This window comes from Moschus berezovskii, chromosome 27 (genome assembly GCF_049115385.1).
Source record: "Moschus berezovskii isolate FMDL1 chromosome 27, NW_MosBer_1.0, whole genome shotgun sequence".
Taxonomy (NCBI): domain Eukaryota; kingdom Metazoa; phylum Chordata; class Mammalia; order Artiodactyla; family Moschidae; genus Moschus; species Moschus berezovskii.
Genome location: NC_142486.1, coordinates 33,658,238 through 33,678,585, shown reverse-complemented (window position 1 = coordinate 33,678,585; position 20,348 = coordinate 33,658,238). Strand labels below are relative to the sequence as shown.

Below are 20,348 nucleotides of genomic sequence, written 5' to 3'. Positions count from 1 at the left end.
AAAGAATATCTCCTCGTTGTTCAAATTCAGCTTTATTAAAGGCAACCACATTAAAGGGTATGCTACATCAACTATTTAGCATAATATTACACATTAGCTGTCAAATATGAATATTTATCAAAGTTCTTTTGGTTGTAATTAGCAGAAACCAACTTGAACCAACTTAAACCACTAAGGAAGTCTGGTGGTTAACATCTGAAAATACTGATGGTAGAATGGACTTCAGGCATGGTTCAATCATGCTCTGACTTGTTCTCTCTACCCTACTTCTCTTGTTCTGGCCCACATGTGAGTTACCATTATCTTCTACCTGATTTCTTCCATAGTAAAAAAAACAAAAACAAAAAACCAGCAGCAGAAATTCCAGGCCTTACATCTGCACACTTGCCTTATATCAAACAGTCCTAAAGTCCTCTCTGTTAGACCAACTAGATCACATGTTCATTCCTGAACCAATTGCTATAGCGAGATGGATGGGATTATTTTTAAATAGCTGTGGCCAAATAGGGCCCACCCACCACAGCCTACATAATGGAGAAGGAGAAAAATAGAACCTGGGAAATCACCTTATGTTCCACACTAAGCAAAGCTTGTGTCTAACAGGAAATGAAATGGCACAGGACAAAGAAAAAGCAAATGAAGCTCCAGAAATAACCTGTGCAAGTTCAGGGTTCTCGGTAGCCATCTACCTCACTCCCCTGATAAAACTCTCCAATGGCTACCCTTAACTTTGGAAACAAACCCCAAACCTTCATTGTGGCCTTTAAGACCTTATGGAGCTTGGTTTGCCCAATTTTCTTCCCATCTCATGTCAATACTAACTTGACATTATGAGTCTATTTACTTATTTGGGGTCTCCTCTCTAGAACAGGAGGGTGAGGCAGGGAGTCCCCATCTGTTTTGTTCACCACTACAGACATCTCATCCCCATGGTGGGTATGTGACACATACTGTGGGTGTGACACATGAAAAAATGTGTGTCACTCGGTCATGTCCAACTCTTTGTGACCCCACAGACTGTAGCCGGCCAGGCTCCTCTGTCCATGGGATTCCCCAGGCAAGAATACTGGACTGGGTAGCCATGCCCTTCTCCAGGGGATCTTCCTGACCCAGGGATCGAACCCAAGTCTCCCACATTGTGGGCAATTCATTACCATCTGAGCCTCCAGCAAAGCCCATCAGACACATACTATGTGATGACTACATGAAAGAGTACACGGATGAAAACAAATGCATGTGTGCACGAATGAATGGATTAAGAAATGAAAGCATGAGATCCAGGCAATCAGTAGATGAATATGGGTAACGGATGTCAGGGGACCATTTTTATTCTGTTTGTTTTGTTTTCACTTAGCCAGCTGAAAACAAACACTTTCTCCTAGTCCTATGTTCAGAACTCAGAGTCTTATTTAAGAAATGCTCTGTTTTGAAAGCAGAAGATTTATTAAACTCAAGATCTGTAAATGGTTTAGAGGCATGGATGATGGCTTCCTCCCTAGACTGAGTTTGCCAGTAGTTTAGCATTCCTGAATATATGTGAATAGAACACTTTAAAAATCAAGGCAGACAACCCCATTATGACCTGGCATGCACCCAGTGTCAAAATTAAATATTGGCTTCCCTCTTCCTTTCTACCTTTTACTTCCTTCTTTCTGCCTAGTCAGAATTACTGAGACTTCCTTGATGACGTCTTTTCTCAATTCTTTGCTTCCAATTAATATTTACTGGCATTCCTCAGGGAGGCACAAAATCTGAAGGGACTCATTCGAGAACTAATTTAAAGGGAGGTGATGACTCTGCAACTGAGCTTTTGACTTATTCTCATAAATATTCTCCCAGGAAAGATTAGCTTCTTCCCTTTGTTCTCCACTTGCTTTATTCTTGGCAATGACAAACATCAATCTCTATGATAATGACAACAATAATAACTGATATTGATGGTGAGGATGCTATTAACATTTTCAGGAAGGTTTTGTGGTTTACAAAATGGAATCCCATGCCTCACGTTTTTGTGATAAACTAACCTCTAAGACAAGTGAAACGACTCCTATACACAATGGGAGAATCTTTGAATGAGCCTGAGGGCACTGGAAGACCTCTAGGGCCTCATGAAAACACACCCAGGGTGTCTGAGAGGACAGAAAATCAGAGGATTAGATGCTAAAGTCAGAGAGGCAATCTTGATCCTGATTCTACTATTAAGTGACCCTGGAAAAGCCATTCTTCTCTCTGAGATTTTTTTCTCACACACAAATGGAAATAATAATACCACTTATTTCACAGAGTTGTTGTGAGAATAAGATAAGATAATGTATGTAAAAATCCTTAGATCCAGTCAAGCACTGTATTACAATTGCATGGTTCACTCATTCAACACATATTTAAGTGTCTGCAGTATGCTGAGTACTGAGGTATGCAGATATAATGGACAAGGTCCCTGGAGTTCATGGTCACCACCATCATCATCACCACCACCACCACCACCACCACCATCATCATCACCACCATCATCACACCACCACCACCACTTACCATGTTCATCACCACCATCATCATCACCACCATCACCACCATTATCACACCACCACCACCACCATCATTACCATGTTCATCACCACCACCATCACCATCATGAACACCACCATCATCACCATCAACACCACCATCATCACCACCATCACCACCATCATCACACCACCACCACCACCATCGTTACCATGTTCATCACCACCACCATCACTATCATCACCACCACCATTACCATCATCAACACCACCCTCACCACCATCATTACCACCACCATCATTACCGACATCACCACTATCATCACCATTATCACCACCACCACCATCATCATCACAATCATCATCATCACCTTCATCACCACCACCACCACCATCACCACCACCACCACCACCATCATTACCACAATCACCAACATCACCATCATCACCATGATCATCATCATTACCACCATCATTACCACCACCATCATTACCGACATCACCACTATCATCACCATTATCACCACCACCACCATCATCATCACAATCATCATCATCACCTTCATCACCACCACCACCACCATCATTACCACAATCACCAACATCACCATCATCACCATGATCATCATCATTACCATCATCATAACCACCACCATCACCTTCTTCACCACTATCACCACCATTATCACCACCACCACCATCATCACCATCACCATCACCATCACCTTCATCACCACCATCACCACCATCACACCACCACCACCACCATCATTACCACAATCACCAACATCACCATCATCACCATGATCATCATCATTACCATCATCATAACCACCACCATCACCTTCATCACCACTATCACCACCATTATCACCATCACCATCATCATCACCTTCATCACCACCACCACCATCATCATCACCTTCATCACCATCACCACCATCACCATCACCACCATCATCACCACCATCACCATGATCATCATCATTACCATCATCATAACCACCACCACCATCACCTTCATCACCACTATCACCACCATTATCACCATCATAACTATCATCACCATGATCATCATCATTACCATCATCATAACCACCACCACCATCACCTTCATCACCACTATCACCACCATCATCACCATCATCACCACCATCACCATGATCATCATCATTACCATCATCATAACCACCACCACCATCACCTTCATCACCACTATCACCACCATCACCATCATCACCACCATCATCACCTTCATCACCACTATCACCACCACCATCATCATCACCATCATCATAACTACCACCATCACCATCATCACCACTATCACCACCACCATCACCACCGTCACCTTCATCACCACTATCACCACCACCATCACCACCATCACCTTCACCACCACCACCACCATCAGCAGCACCACCACATGACCATTATCAATCATAAAGGACCTATAAGGAAAGAGGACTGATTCTCTGGAGCAAAACATCTGGGTCTGAGAGAAAGAAAACTTAGGCTCAGCATGTCCTTGCCATTAGCCAGTCTCTCAATAGTGAAAAATGAACCTTGAGTCTTCCAAGCCTCACTTTCCTCATCTGTAATAAAGCATAGAGAAGTAATTTATAATTTTAATGTTGTAACACCAGTTGAAAATAATTTGTTACAACTAATAATATATTTTATGCATCTAAGCCATAAAGAAGAAAAATCAGATTTGAACCATAGAGTTTATGAGGTTTAGATAATAAACTGATATTTTCAGCAATGATCCTTAAGAACGTGCATAAGTTCCATCAGACTCCCTCGTTTGCTGTTTATTTGACAAATTTCAGCAGATTGTAGAAAAGCAGGAAACCTACCCCACCCTCCCACCAGAACAAATATTTTTTTCAAGTTTTAGAGGAACATCTACAAATTGGTCCAATCAGATGAGTGGAACTCTCTTTGGAAGATTCAGTAAGTTCCTGCCTTGGGAAAGCCACTTGGCAGAAACAACTCAAATTCTCAACTGTAAGCTGAACAGAGAAGTAGGTTTATGACCCACGGCCATATAAAATGACCACTTAACACCAGAAGTGATCCTTCTAAGTGAGATATGAAAACTTTTCATCATCACTCATTTGAATATCTGCCAGTCTTAAGGTTCATCAAGGTCTTGTTTGGCAATGCTTAAAACTAATGATGATCATGATAGAATTAATAAAATAAATACATGACATCTTATGATAAAGTAAAACACTTAAAGAAACTATGGAGGTGATACGAATACTCCAGGTGGGGCCTAAGATGAATTGGGCAGGCCCTTCTTGATCTAAAGGTCAGATCTTGTGTCCAGTTTACCATCTCCAAATAAAAGGAAGGTTCTGGTACAAGAGGGTGACGGCTTTCTTGAAACACCTTCACCCACGGATACTTTAAGTCTACAATTATGGACCAATTCTTTCTGAAAGAAATCCAGAAACCAGCTGAGAGACTCCTACACATAAAGACAATAAGAAAATGCCTATGTGCTAAGTTGGTCAGTCATGTCCAACTCTTTGTGACCCCCGTGGACTACAGCCCACCAGGCTCCTCTGTCCATGGGATTCTCCAGGCAAGAATACTGGAGTGAGTTGCCATGACCTCCTCCAGGGGATCTTCCCAACCATGTATTAAACCCAGGGATTGAACCTGCATTTCTGATAGCTCCTGAATTGGCAGGTGGATTCTTTACCACTAGCACCACCTGGGAAGCCCCAACAAGAAAATACCCACTCCACATCCAAAGACCCACTCCACATCCAAATGGGTACAAAAGGCTGAGATACTTTCTTGTCATATACTCCACCCACAGCACAGTAATACATAGTCAAGAAAGCAGACTCCAGCTTCTCCCTGAAGAGTGAACAGTTTGGAAGCCCAGCATCTAGAGCCCCAACTTTTAAGACTTCCAGATAGGAATGTGGGATTATCATTATCAGCTTTTCATAGTTTTCAAGACTAGCTAAAAATATAATTTTTGTGAAATCTTACAGGTTTAAAATGTTGGGATTTATTCAACTTTTGAAAGGAGTAAAGACATTCAAGTCAAAAAAGGAATATCACAACTTCAAGTCAATTTGCAACCATTAAAGTAGTAGCACGCAGACTTCTCTGGTGGTCCTGTGGTTAAGACTCTATGTTTCCAATGCAGGGGGTACAGGTTCGATCCCTGGTCAAGGAACTGAGATCCCACATGCCATGCCAAAAAATAAAGGAGTATAATGGAGTTCAGATAAGAAAAAAAAAAAATTTGAATTCTGACTTCATTTCATATTAACTATGTGACCTTGGTCTCTGGGGACCATAACTTATCTGGTCCCCTATTTCCTTATCTGTAATATGAGTTATGATTTATAATTGACCAGCTGGTAATCTAGTCAACGTCTGTTTCCCTTTTCCTCATTTTTAAATGTTGCTGTTGTTCAGTTGCTAAGTTGTGTCCAACTCTTTGTGACCCCACATACTGCAACATGCCAGGCTTCCCGGTCCTTCACTATCTCCTGGAGTTTGCTCAAACACATGTCCATTGAGTCAGTGATGCCATGCAACCCCCTCAAACTGTTACACCCTTCTCCTTCTGCACTCAAACTTTCCCTGCATCAGGGTCTTTTCCAATGAGAAATCACATTTGTTGAGACTTCATGTTTCCTGTAAGAATTCATGGAACTTGAGGAATGGAAGCTTACCCTATCTTAGTTCTAAGAGTAGGTCTGGTTTGGTGTGACCTAAATGAAGAAGAACTAAAGAGCCTCTTGATGAAATTGAAAGAGGAGAGTGAAAAAGCGGCTTAAAACTCAACATTCAATAAACTAAGATCATGGCATCTGGTCCCATCACTTCATGGCAAATAGATGGGGAAACAGTGGAAACACTGAGAGACTTTATTTTCTTGGGCTCCAAAATCACTACAGATGGTGACTGCAGCCATGAAATTAAAAGACGCTTGCTCCTTGGAAGAAAAGTTATGACAAACCTAGACAGCATATTAAAAAGCAGAGACATTACTATGCCGACAAAGGTCTATTTAGTCAAAGGTATGGTTTTTCCAGTAGTCATGTATGGATGTGAGAGTTGGACCATAAAGAAAGCTGAGCACTGAAGAATTGATGCTTTTGAACTTTGGTGTTGGAGAAGACTCTTGAGAGTCCCTTGGACTGCAAGGAGATCCAACCAGTCCATCCTAAAGGAAATCTGTCCTGAATATTCATTGGAAGGACTGATGCTGAAGTTGAAGCTCCAGTACTTTGGCCACCTGATGCGAAGAACTGACTCACTGGAAAAGACCCTGATGCTGGGAAAGACTGAAGGCAGGAGAAGGGGATGACAGAGGATGAGACGGTTGGATGGCTTCACAAACTCAATGGACATGAGTTTGAGCAAGCTCCGGGAGTTTGTGATGGACAGAGAAGCCTGGCATGCTGCAATCCATGGGGTTGCAAAGAGTTAGACACAAATGAGCAACTAAACTGAATCCTATTTGACCTCTCAGGGACTGGGTCAGCAGTCCAGAATTAACCTGGTCAGTATATAGCATTTTGAAAATGGCTATTAAAGGTGGGCATAAGACCTAAAGCGGTCATGAACAAGGAAGTCATCCAAGGTGCTTCAGAGAGCAAACTTAAGGTCATGAAGGAGTGAGTTTGAGATCAAGGACTATACTCCTCAAAGAGCAGTCAGGAGATCATAGGGGAAAGAACCAGAACCTTGACCATACTGCCCCTGAGGTCCACCCTGTCTCTGGGATTTCAATCACATAACTAATTTTAGTTGATTATTCAGTTCAGTTCAGTTCAGTCGCTCAGTCGTGTCCGACTCTTTGCGACCCCATGAATCACAGCACGCCAGGCCTCCCTGTCCATCACCAACTCCCAGAGTTCACTCAAACTCATATCCATCGAGCTGGTGATGCCATCCAGCCATCTCATTCTCTCGTCCCCGTCTCCTCCCGCCCCCAATCACTCCCAGCATCAGAGTCTTTTCCAGTGAGTCAACTCGTCGCATGAGGTGGCCAAAGTATTGCAGTTTCGTTTTAGCATTAGTCCTTCCAATGAACACCCAGGATTGATCTCCTCTAGAATGGACTGGTTGGATCTCCTTGCAGTCCAAGGGACTCTCAAGAGTCTTCTCCAGCACCACAGTTCAAAAGCATCAATTCTTCAGCAATCAGCTTTCTTCACAGTCCAACTCTCACATCCATACATGACCACAGGAAAAACCATAGCCTTGACTAGATGGACCTTTGTTGGCAAAGTAATGTCTCTGCTTTTTAATATGCTATCTAGGTTGGTCATAACTTTCCTTCCAAGGAGTAAGCATCTTTTAATTTCATGGCTGCAATCAGCATCTGCAGTGATTTTGGAGCCCCCCAAAAATAAAGTCTGACACTGTTTCCCCATCTATTTGCCATGAAGTGATGGGACCAGATGCCATGATCTTTGTTTTCTGAATGTAGAGCTTCAAGCCAACCTTTTCACTCTCCTCTTTCACTTTCATCAAGAGGCTTTTGAGTTCCTCTTCATTTTCTGCCATAAGGGTGGTGTCATCTGCATAGCTGAGGTTATTGATATTTCTCCCAGCAATCTTGATTCCAGCTTGTGCTTCTTCCAGCCCAGCGTTCCTCATGATGTACTCTACTTAGAAGTTAAATAAGCAGGGTGATAATATACAGCCTTGACGCACTCCTTTTCCTATTTGGAACCAGTCTGTTGTTCCATGTCCAGTTCTAACTGCTGCTTCCTGACCAGGATACAGGTTTCTCAAGAGGCAGGTCAGGTGGTCTGGTATTCCTATCTCTTTCAGAATTTTCCAGTTTATTGTGATCCACACAGTCAAAAGCTTTGGCATAGTCAATGAAGCAGAAATATATGTTGATTATTACTTGCTGCAAAACATCCTAACTCATACCTAAGGATTAAAGGTAATGTATTTAAAGTGACTGGCACATAGGAGGTACTAAATACATGATAGGTTTTATCATTAGTGTATTTCAACATTTCCATTATATCTGATTTTAAAATATATATGCTTCTACCTTACACCTCCCCACGTCTCCTTTAGTAACCATGTTTGTTTTCTATGCCTGTGGGTCTATACTCACTTTGTATCACTTTTTTAGATTTCACATTTGTTATCATATGATATTTGTCTTTCTCTGTCTCATTTATATCACTTAGTGTGGTAATCTCTAGGTTCATCCATGTTGCTGCAGATTGAACAAAAAGGTCCTATTGCATAGCACAGGAAACTATATTCAATATCTTGTAATAGCCTATAATGGAAAGGAATCTGAAAGGAACATATATATATAACTGAATCACTGTTCTATACACCATAAATTAATACATCATAGTGAAAGTGAAAGTCACTCAGTCGTGTTCAACTCATTGCGACCCCCATGGACTATACAGTCCATGGAATTCTCCAGGCCAGAATACTGGAGTGGGTAGCCTTTCCCTTCTCCAGGGGATCTTCCCAACCCAGGAATCAAACCAAGGTCTCCCTCATTGCAGGCAGATACTTTACCAGCTGAGCCACAGGGGAAGCCCCTAACACATCATAAATCAACTCTATTTCAATAAATATATATATGCCTCCATAATATAATTTAATGAAACTTGAAGTTCCCCTTTTCTCCCCCCTCAACATATAGCAATGTATTAATAAAACTGTTAAGAAGTTCTTTTATTAATGGGGATGGAAATGAAAAGGAAATGAGCTTGAGTCTCAGGAGAGCGGTCCTCCAACCATGTAGGAAACTGAGTGATATATGTTTATTCCTGTGTTTCAATAGAATTTAATCAGACGAAGCAAACCTTTAAGAACTGGCTACGGGGATCTGGCCAAGAGCACACCAGACCATGAGCAGATCAGCCAGTTCATTCACCAAACTTTGGGGCCTGTGTGGAAATGTGGCTGGCCTCCCTGCCCACGCAGAACCTAGCGAGCCTCACCAAGCTGACGGTGACTCCTTCATCCCTGGGATCCATGCCACACTTGGAGGCACCAAGAGTCTGCACGGGGGCTCAGTCACACCTGCAGGCAGGCAGCATCCCCACGGAGGCAATAGAAGGGGGAGGCAAAGGACAGGTGGAGAGGTCCGTTCTGGCTGTCTAGCTCCCACCTGGGAGGAGTGACAGGGCGGGCTTCTGCCCTACATACCAGGAGGAAGTGCAGAGACAGACACCCTTCCAGGAAAGAAAACAAGAACAGCTTATAAATGGACTGGCCCTTCACACTGCACCATATGCTCCTCCCTGGTGGTGGACAGGATTTTTAACTCGTTTTGTGTGGTATCGGATGTTTTCCAGATCATGTCAAGAATGAAACAAAAGCAGAGGTTTTTCCCAGCCTCTTCCTGAGTGTGACCTCCTCATTGCTTCGGATCCAAAAGCTTGGCCCGCCATCTGTGTCATGGCTCCAGCCTAGTCAAGTCCTGGTTCCCTTTAACTGAAAGCATTTCCTGCTCTGATGATCTTCCTGGCAGTTCATTATGAGATGAATTTTACTTCTTCCATGTATCGATCAAAACTATTGGTGCCTGTGTGCATGCTAAGTTGCTTCAATCGTGTCTGACTCTTTGCGACCCCACAGACGGTAGCCTACCAGGCTTCTCTGTCCATGGTATCCTCCAGGCAAGAATACTGCAGGGGTAGCCATGCCCTCCTCCAGGGGATCTTCCCCACCCAGGGATCGAACTCGAGTCTCTTATGTCTCCTGCATTGGCAGGTGAGTTCTTTACCACTAGTGCCACCTGGGAAGCCAAAACTATTGGTATGATTATTTAAACCTTAGGTTGTGCTAAGCCCAGGTAGACTAGAAATGGTTATAGACTATAGATCTTTGGAAGGTCTGTGGCTCCTATTGCCATGTCTAAGAGTTGGACGTGACTGAGTGACTAAACAACAAAGCATATAGCAGACGTTATACCGACACCCACCAGGCTACACGACAAAATCAAGGCTGGAAATAGAGAGTCTCCAAAGGTGGAAGGCAGCTGAAATTCACAGCCCAGTTCATTTTCTCCAGTGTTGTTCTTCCCGTAGGGGATGATTTACCAATTAATGTTGGAACCTGCTCCCACCTCTGAGTCTTCCATCCCCTCTAGGTGATGTCGCCCAATTCTGGGGCTTTAACCACCGTCAGTGTGCTCAGAACCTCTGCGTTGTCTTTTCAGCCTGAACTCAGACTCTTCTCTCCAAGTGCCTGCTTGAGATTGCCATTTGGATGTCTCCAAAGTATGTTCAACTGAACGTGTTTGAAATCAGATGCCATTCCTGGCTCACTCTCCCCCACCCTGTTTCTTCTCCAGTTTTGTAAAAGGTACCGCCATCTATTCAGCGGCACAAGTGAAAAATAATATTGTAGCTCTTCTACCCCTTCACAGTCATCCATCATGTTTTGTTAATTTTACTTCTAAAACAGGCATAACCCCACCCACTTGTCTCTGAACCCACAGCCTTACAGAGATTCACATTACAGACTCATAACTGGTCCCTCTGCTTACACATCAAGACCCCTTGCCCCCAACATACTCTGTCATCAGGCACCAGAGTACTGAAGATGGTGCTTTTCTTTGCATTATCTTTTCACAGAAGAGATCTGCAACAAATCATTAGTATATGTCACCAAATTAATAAGTTTCAAAATGAAACCTTCCCTAGTATTCAACCTTGGATGAAAAAGATCAATATATATTTTTGTTGGCAGCCTGGTTCCAGAATCTAAAAATTTACATCTGATATAAGGCAAATTTGAACAATATTTATGCTTTATGTGTGACCCCAAAACATTTCAAACCACCTTTCCCTCAAGGTAAAGTTACGGACGATTTCTGATCCTTTCAAGCTGCCAGCATCAGGTTTCTGCCATTTGTCAAGCTATTCATTGGATGCCAATTGGAAATGATTGACTTGCACTGCAGGGCTGGCATACGGCACTCTTGACTTCCAGCCAGAAAACAGAGAGGGCCATGTTCCAGGAGAGATGCCACAAACAGAGTTGATGCTGAAGAGAGGCTGTTGACTTTGTTCTCTGACTGAATGCCCAGGGGGCACAGCCCACCTCTTGTGGGTCCATCAGGCCACAAGAGGTGTTAGATCAAACTGTGCATTTGGCCCCGGGAAAGGAGGAAAATTAACATCTGCATGGTGCCAACTCCATCCTAGGTGCTTGGCTAAATATATTACATGGATTTAAATGTTACCTTAATCCTCTGTGGTTGGAATCATCTCTGTATATACTCAGGAAAATGGAGGCTCAAAGATGTTAAGTAACTTGTCAGGGACAACCTTCTCTGAGTCCAGGAAATGGTTTCAACGAAGCACTGTCCAGAACCACATTCCACAAAGTCACGTGTCTATGTGTGCTAAATCGCTTCAGTCACATCCTTCTCTTTGTTACCCTATGGACTGTAGCCCACCAGGCTCCTCTCTCCATGGGATTCTCCAGGTAAGAATAGTAGAGTGGGCTGCCATGCCTCCTTCAGGGGATCTTCCTGACCCAGGGATCAAACCTGCGTCTTTTATGTCTCCTGCATTGGCAGGCAGGTTCTTTACTACTAGCGCTATCTGGGAAGCCTGCAAAGTCATGTAGCCTTGTGGGATATGCTTTGGGTTATCAATTTGGCACATGGCTGTGGGATTCTCTCACTGCATATCTCTCTGAGGCTCAACCTTTTTCCCCATCCCTGAGTCCAGACTCCCAGATTTACAGCACAGGCCCAGAGGATGGTCTGGTCTCCTGGGTGTCTGGTGTCACTGCCAGAAATGTTTGTTGAGCATACAGCGATCCCACAGATAAATATTTGCAGAGTTATCGCATTCGCCCAGGGAAGTTATAACTCCGGTCAAGCTCAGAGAATTAACTGAGCAGGCTCCTTTATTGGCATTAAAAAAAGAAACCAACAGTGATAATTCTGATTATCAAATAAAAGTATGCCAACCAGGTTCAGCTCAGTCTCTTAATGGGTCATTAAACCAGCAGCTTTTCCTATGGTTATTTTAGAAAGGAAGATTGAAAAAAGTATCAAATGTAACTTGAATTAAACTCACTCTCACTTATATATCTTCCTTCCATTTCCCTTCCTGTCAGGGTGATAATTTACAATCTTGTTGCTTCTTAAAGCAGAACTGGACTTCATAAATCAGGAAGTTAATGTAAAACACATAAGTGGTCGAGCCAGGTATCATTAATTAAAGCCAAATAACTTCCCTTCAATACTAATTCATAACTTGCCCAAGAGAAGATTTTTTTTTGCCTTGGTTTGGGCTATAGATCTACCTGAGTTCTTCTATTTGACTTCCAGTGTAGTAACATCTCCAGATCCTCCTCCCCTAACTGAAATGGGAGCCCTAGGAAACAGAGGCATAACTCAATCGGCAAGAAACGAGATTGAAATATACCTCCATTTCTCTCTTTCCTGTCTGTGTACAGCTTGCAGTATAATAAGCAAAAATTAAAGTAATAACAATGATCATCATTGTCATAAGAAGAAGACAACAATGACTTTAGTTATTTGTGAAGTGCCACCTACATGCGGGGCTTCCCTGGTGACTCAGGAACAAAAGAACCTGCCTGCCAATGCAGGAGGCACAGGTTCGATCCCTGGGTCGGGACGATCCCCTGGAGCAGGAAATGGCAACCCACTCTAGTATGCTTGCCTGGGAAATCCCATGGACAAAGGAGCCTGACAGGCTACAGTCTATGGTGTCACAAAGGGTCAGACATGACTTAGCAACTGAACAATAACTACTAATCCATGCCAGGCATAATGATCAGCGCTTTACATATACAGAGAAGGAAATGGCAAATACTGTCATTTAATTCTACTACAATGCAAAGAAATGACTCCCTCCTCGCGCACACACAGAGGATTTGTTTTTTAAAACCTGAGTTCAGAGCACTTAGTAACTAATACTTGGTAAATACGTGGCTAATTCAAAACCAAGTTGGCAATTACCCTTCCCGTGAATTTTTCTCTCCTCCACTAATGGTGTCCTTCACAGCGTTGCTGCTACTCAGGTCTTAAACACACCCACCATCTCCCTTCTGTGACCTCCTCCTCAATAAATGTGAAATGTGTCCCCTCCAGAGTGACTGAGGAAACACACAAATGTGCACACTTTGAATGAATGGTAGTAATCTTTTTATCCCGGGAGGAGGAAATGGCAACCCACTCCAGTACTCTTGCCTGGAGAATCCCAAGGACAGAGGAGCCTGACGGGCTACAGTCCATGGGGTCACAAAGAGTTGGACACAACTGAGCACGCACACACACAGAACCATCTTCAGATCGCTTTCCATATGCCAGGCTCTAGGTTAAGAAACAAAACTTTGCTTATCCCCGTGTTACATCTGAGGGAGCAGACTTGGAGGAATCAAGCGATCTGCTCAGAGTCTCAGATCCAGGAGAGTTCATATCAGAGATCCACACACAGGCAGCCTGGCTCCGGCGCCCAAACTCTTAACTGTGATCTAGTGCTCCTTCCCGGGACCCCATCCACTAACAGAGCAGAGACATTCTCGGGACAGATCAGGACAGAGCAGCCTAGGTTCTGTGCCAATGAAACAGGTAACGGTTTACCTTCACAGCTCCAGGAGTTGCCAGTGATGTGCTCTGTGCTTGGCGAAGGAACAGATGTTTAATAACTTTGCAGTAGCAAGGCACAGGTTACGTAACGTGGCTGAGCTATTTTTGAACTTTGGAAAATGCTGACTGTTCTTTTCCAAGTGCCATCTCTAAAACCAGGAATATTAACTATCAGGAACATTTCCCCTTTTCCCTACTATTTTTTTCCTGAATCCAGAACAGACACAGGTCCACAGTGGGGTCATTAATCCAGCAAGCAGTCTTCTATACCTGGGCCACTGTCAGCAATAAACAACTGTACAGTATTCTAACTACCCAAACTCCATGCCTCAGACTACCAGCAATGTCCATGAGGACCACCAGAGGATGTGCCTGATAAAACCAAGATGTCAAACTCAACCAGTCAAAGCAGGACCCCCAGTCCATCAGCACCTCACCATGAAACCATCATGTATGACTTTACCTGAACCTCTTCAGAAGCTAGTTTGCATCCTCCTCACTACAGAGTGGGAGTGATGAGAGAGATTTGTTAACAGTTGCTCTGCAAACTAAGACTTTTTCATCTAGTTGAAAATGTAACTTTCAAAGCCCGAAGTGAGAACTCCTAAACCTGGAGTCATGGGCTTGCCCTGACAGGTCTGAATCAGGATGCAGACACATGTGTTCTCTGCTGAAAGTAAAAGTGTTAGGCACTCAGTTGTGTCCGACTCTTTACAGCCCCATGGACTGTAGACCTGCCAGGCTCCTCTGTCCATGGGATTCTCCAGCAATTCCCTTCTCAACAGGATCTTCCCAACCCAGGGTTTGAACCCAGGTCTCCTGAATTGCAGACGGATTCTTTACTGTCTGAACCAGCAGGGAAGCCCGTGTTCTCTGTTACCCAGACTGAAGATTCCTTACAGTCAACAACCCAAATGTCCATCAAAGGGGGATGATTAACTAAAAGACGGAACACATAAAACAGAATACAAAAAAAGCAATGAAGATGAACACGCTAGAATTCTGTGTCCTCATAGACCATGCTTGAGCCATAAGGTGGAGTAAAGGAAATTCCAACGTATCAGATACCACTCATATATATTAAAAAGAGCTATCCATTGGGTCTAAGGCTTCCCAGGTGGTGCTCGTGGTAAAGAATCCACTTGCCAATGCAGGAGAGGCAAGTTCAACCCCTGGGTTAGGAAGAACCCCTGGAGGAGGAAATGGAAACCCACTCCAGTATTCTTGTCTGAAAAGTTCCATGGACAAGAGGAGCCTGGCAGGCTCCAGTCCATGGGGTCGCAAAGAGTCAGACATGGCTGAGCAACTGAGCACACACGCACATTGGGTCTAAGGTCGTACATATACCTACATCAAAATTTCAAAACATGGTTACATGCCAGATTCACTGTGGTGTTTTTCTGTTTTTCTCTCTCTTGGTGAGAAAGGGAGAAAGGTATAAGCAGGACTTCTACGTGATCAGTAATGTTTTATTTCTTTAAAACACTTGAAACAAATATGACATGTTCACTTCCTTCTCTGGCTCGAGTATGGGGGTGGGTGTTTCATCAGACTCTACTTTTTGATACTATTCTCTCCTTAAAAAAAAAAAAAAAAGAGTCCTTGTTACCTAACCCTGGGCTTGGTGGCTCAGATGGTAAAGAGTTTGTTTGCAATGCAGGAGACTCAGGTTCCATCCCTGGGTTGGGAAGGTCCCTTGGAGAAAGGAATGGCTACCCACTTGAGATTCTTGCCTGGAGAATCTCATGGACAGAGGAGCCTAGCAGGCTACAGGCCATGGGGTTGCAAAGAGTTAGACACAACTGAGTGACTAACACTTTCACTTTTACTTGTTACCTGAGTTTGTCTTTAGACAAATTTCTCCACCTTCATCAGACTGTACATTCTTTGAGTTGTATGCTAATTCATGTGTGATTCTGGAGGCTAACACATGGTTCTCTGGATAGAAGGAGTGATGGATGGAAGACAGAGATATAGTGTCCTTAACCCCTTCCCTAAAAAACCACCTTCTTGGGACTCTCTCCAGCTGCTAGTCCTTACCTTGCCTGGAAAGGTCCCACTCTTTCTGGGATGGGTTTAATAAATGCTGGCCTAGTCGGGAAGTGTGGCAAGGACCCCAAACACTTGCCTGAGCACCGCACATGAACAGAACCCTCTGGCGCTCCTCGGGTAGAGAGATGTTTTATTAAACACCAGGCTGTGGATGACGGCTCACTTAATGCATTACTTCTCTGGGGCTGAAATACCACCTACAACCTTGCTGCATTCAAAGCATGACTCCTGGAAATAGCAGGCCAGCATTTCAGAGCAGTAGGATATTTTTTTTTAAGGAATGGCATTCAGGGTGGTCACTGGAGAGGATATTTGACTGTCTTGTCAATTATCCTTCTCAAACTCCTTTTCCTGTATATGTTATATTTCAATTGTCCTACTATTGAGTTATGTTTCTATCAGAATCATACAAGTATTCCAGCTGCAGGGCACTTAAGATGGAAAGTAGGAATTCATTAGCGCAGCCCTTGTCTTGGGCTGGCAGCAATCCTGACTCTGTAACATGCTCCCATTCTTCACACCGATTTATCTGAGCTCCTTCCTGATACTTGGCAATTATTTAAAATGCTGAAAGTAGCAATGTAGAAACAAGATCGTTAAAGAGGGAAAGAAGATATGGGAAGGGAAAACTTCGAAGGACCATGATTTCTTAACCCAAGAGTTTGCTTTTCAGGTAAATGTCAATTTCAGGTAAAATCTTTAAACCATCACACACATACACACACACACACACACACACACACACACACACACACACACACACATACATATCTAGCCCCAGACTAGAAATTATCTCTGAACTGTAGCAGATTTAAAGTCCTAAAACCTTCCAGAGACATTTTAGTGTTACTCTCTCCGTTGAGCCTGACTCTGCAATCCCATGGACTGTAGCCTGCCAGGCTCTTTGGTCCATGGAATTCTCTAGGCAAGAATACTGGAGTAGGTTGGGATTTCTTTCTCCAAGGGATCTTCCTGACCCAGGGATCAAACCTGGATCTCCCACATTTCAGGCAGATTCTTTACCATCTGAACCATCAGGGAAGCCTGAGACATTTTAGAGAGATGTGTTATTCTTTGGGTGATAAACTCGCCGGATCTGTGGACTATAATTTCTGATGACCAAAACAATTTCACTGCTCACTCCGACAGTCATTAAGTAACCGCCAGGTGCTCAGCACTTGTGCTAAGCAGTGCTTTTCATGCATCACCTCATATAATACTCATGACAACTCCTAGAACATTGGTTCTTAAGGCATGTTCTCCAGATCGACAACATCAACATCACCAGGGTCTTGCTAGAACTGCAAATTCTTGGCACCTAGTCCAGAGCTACTGAATTAGTAGCTCTGAGCATAGGGCCCTCAATAGGGCTATCCCATGCTTTATTTATCCAATCTTCATAATAATAGAAGTTTACACTGTGTCAGATTTTTTTTCCATCAGAAACTAGATACTCTGAGAGTGTCTTGTTTTAACAAGCCCGCCCAGTGACTCCGATGCACGTTGAAGTGTGAGAATCACTGCCTAGAAAGTAGTGTTATTATTACCACTTCGCAATGAACAATGGAGGCCCAGAAAGGTAAAACGACTGTCGGAGTTACATGGAAAGCCAGCAAGTCTGGCTCCATAGCCCAGTCCCTTCAGCACAGAGCTACCCTGCTCATTCTCTAAGAAATGAGCATGCATTAAATCAGTCAACATCAGGCAAAAACAAGCACGATGAGCGCAGGAGTGATCCTACCCAATCTCAACAGCTGAGCCATGACGACAGCCTGCAAAGACAAACAACGCTCCTCAGAAACATAACATTTAACTTAAATGTCCACGAAGATGGGACTAGTTAACTAAATTATGACACCGCCACATGATGGAATACAGTGCAGCTTTACAAGTGATGCTTGCCAAGATTTCCAACAACCTACAAAAATACTTCGGATGTACGGAGGGAAGAAACTCACATACAAAGTCCAAGACCAGGAGCGCCAGTGTGGGCACTTTCCCCAAAGTGTAATGTGCCGGTGAGGATGTGGGAAGACGGGTGACTTCACACGCTGCCAGAGTGAACGTAAGTTACACAGGTCCTTGGTGGGACAATTTGACAATAGACACGTAAAGTTTAAAATTCACATGTTCCATGACCCCAAAAGTCTACCTCTCAGAAACAACTCTAGAAAGATACTTGTACGTGTATATGAAGAGTCAGGTCAGGATGATCATCACTGAAGTTTAGTTTCTAACGGAAAAAATCTGAAACAACATGAATTTCTATTATTATGAAGACTGGATAAATAAACCATGGGATAGCCCCATTGAGGAACGCAGTATGCAGGTTACAAGAAATCTAAGTATCCCTATATCTTTATACTTACACACACATGCATACCCGTATATCTGTTTACATGCATCTGCACATGTATGAATCCATATGTATGGACACATACATCTGGGCTTCCCTGGTGGCTCAGATGGTAAAGAATCTGCCTGTAATGCAGGAGACCCGGGTTCAAGCCCCAGGTGGGGAAGATCCCCTGGAGAAGGGAATGGCTACCCACTCCAGTATTCTTGCTCGGAGAATTCCATGGACAGAGGGGCCTCTACAGTCCATGGGGTCACAGAGTTAGACACAAAGAACAGACACAAAGGGTGACTGTTAGTCACTCAGTCAATACATACATCAACATATATTCACATGTTTATGTGCATGTGTGTATAAACACACTGAAACACACATATATACACGTTCATACTTAAGATATAACTATAGAGAGACAGTGGATAGATAGATAGACTGGCAGATACATAGATCTCAAGCGCAGGTTTCCACAGTACGTTGTTGAGTGAAAAAAGCAAGTTGCAGAAAACCAAGGAAGGATGCTATTATTTAAAAACAAAAGGACATGAGAAGAGAGGAAGAAGGGAGAGGAGAACAGACAAACAAGCCAACAAATCCCACAGGCAGACATACAACATTCTCTATTCTCTGCACATTTTCAGCATTGAGCGTGTATGACTCAGTACTGAAACAAACAACCATGACCAAACTCCGGTCCCACTTGGGGGGACAAGCAAAGAGCCCCTCTTACTGGTGCAGCGTGTGCAGGGGGGCCTCCGGCTTCTCCGTCTGCCCGTAGCAGCTGGTCTTGGCCTCGGGGATGTAGGAGAACTTTTCCAACATGGAAGACGCGGCCGTGGTCAGGATGCCCAGCCCGTCTCGCACCCTTGCCTCCAGGCTGTAGTCCCAGTCGTCGTAGGAGACAGAGATGAGTCCCGATGGAAACTCTTTGGGGATGAGCTCCGTGTTCCCAGAGACCAAGCTGGGGACGATCCAGAAGAAATCGTACCCGGTGAGGCCGAGCGAGCGGGCCTCACTCAGGATGAGAACCGCCTCGTCTTTGGAACAGTAAAGCAAGATGACGGAAGAGTGGATCTTCTTCAGTTGGACTTGCGTCTTTGCGTCCTCGAAGGACGTGTCCAGCGTGATCACGTTCTGCATGTCCCAGCCCACAAAGCTGTTGTCCACCGTGGTCTTGATGAAGCTGATGAAGTCCCTGTAGCCAGGGAAGATGGTGGTCACCAGGGAGAAGACATGCCAGTCATAATCCTGCATGATCTTCAGCATGACCGTGGCTTGCTGCTGGATGGACGCTCCAAATTGGAAGAAGGTAGACGTCGGATCCTGCCAAGGGGTGAAAAGAAAGCAAAACAGCAGGTGAGGCAGAAGGCAGCTTACATATGACCATCTGTCTTCGTAGCTCCTTCCTAGAAGTGGCGGGAAATAAATCACATGCCTGTTCATTTGCAAACATTCCTGAGCACCTACTTTAGCCCAAGCTCTGGAATAGATACTGGAAACGCAGGGATGAAGCAGGTCCCTGAACTTGGAGTGCAGAGACTATCAGTGAAGGACATCTGTTAATTTGCCAGCTTCACTGTCTACCAGTTCATTACACCACCAACTCTTTGGGTCCCCAAACACTACCTGACCCCCAGACTCAGGATTGGAAAATGAAGCCGGTAGAAGTAAAACAACATCAGGAGCTAGGGGGAGCTTTGTGATAACAGACTTGGAGCACCTGGAGTCTATCATGTCTGGAGCCAATTACTCTAGACCTGCTGGTTATATAAGCCACACTTAAACTAATCTGAGCAAGGTTTCGGTCATTTGACCTGTAGATTCCTGTGAA

At 43.9% G+C, this 20,348-nt stretch overlaps 1 protein-coding gene across 1 annotated transcript in view; it reads right to left on the bottom strand.

The window, feature by feature from the left end:
* Positions 1-20,348, bottom strand: part of GRIN2A (glutamate ionotropic receptor NMDA type subunit 2A) — a 433,921-nt gene that overhangs the window by 167,965 nt on the left and 245,608 nt on the right. The window contains exon 2 of the mRNA XM_055409472.2: positions 19,248-19,840. Coding sequence (XP_055265447.2) covers positions 19,248-19,840 — 593 coding nt within the window. The remainder of the gene's footprint in view (positions 1-19,247; positions 19,841-20,348) is intronic.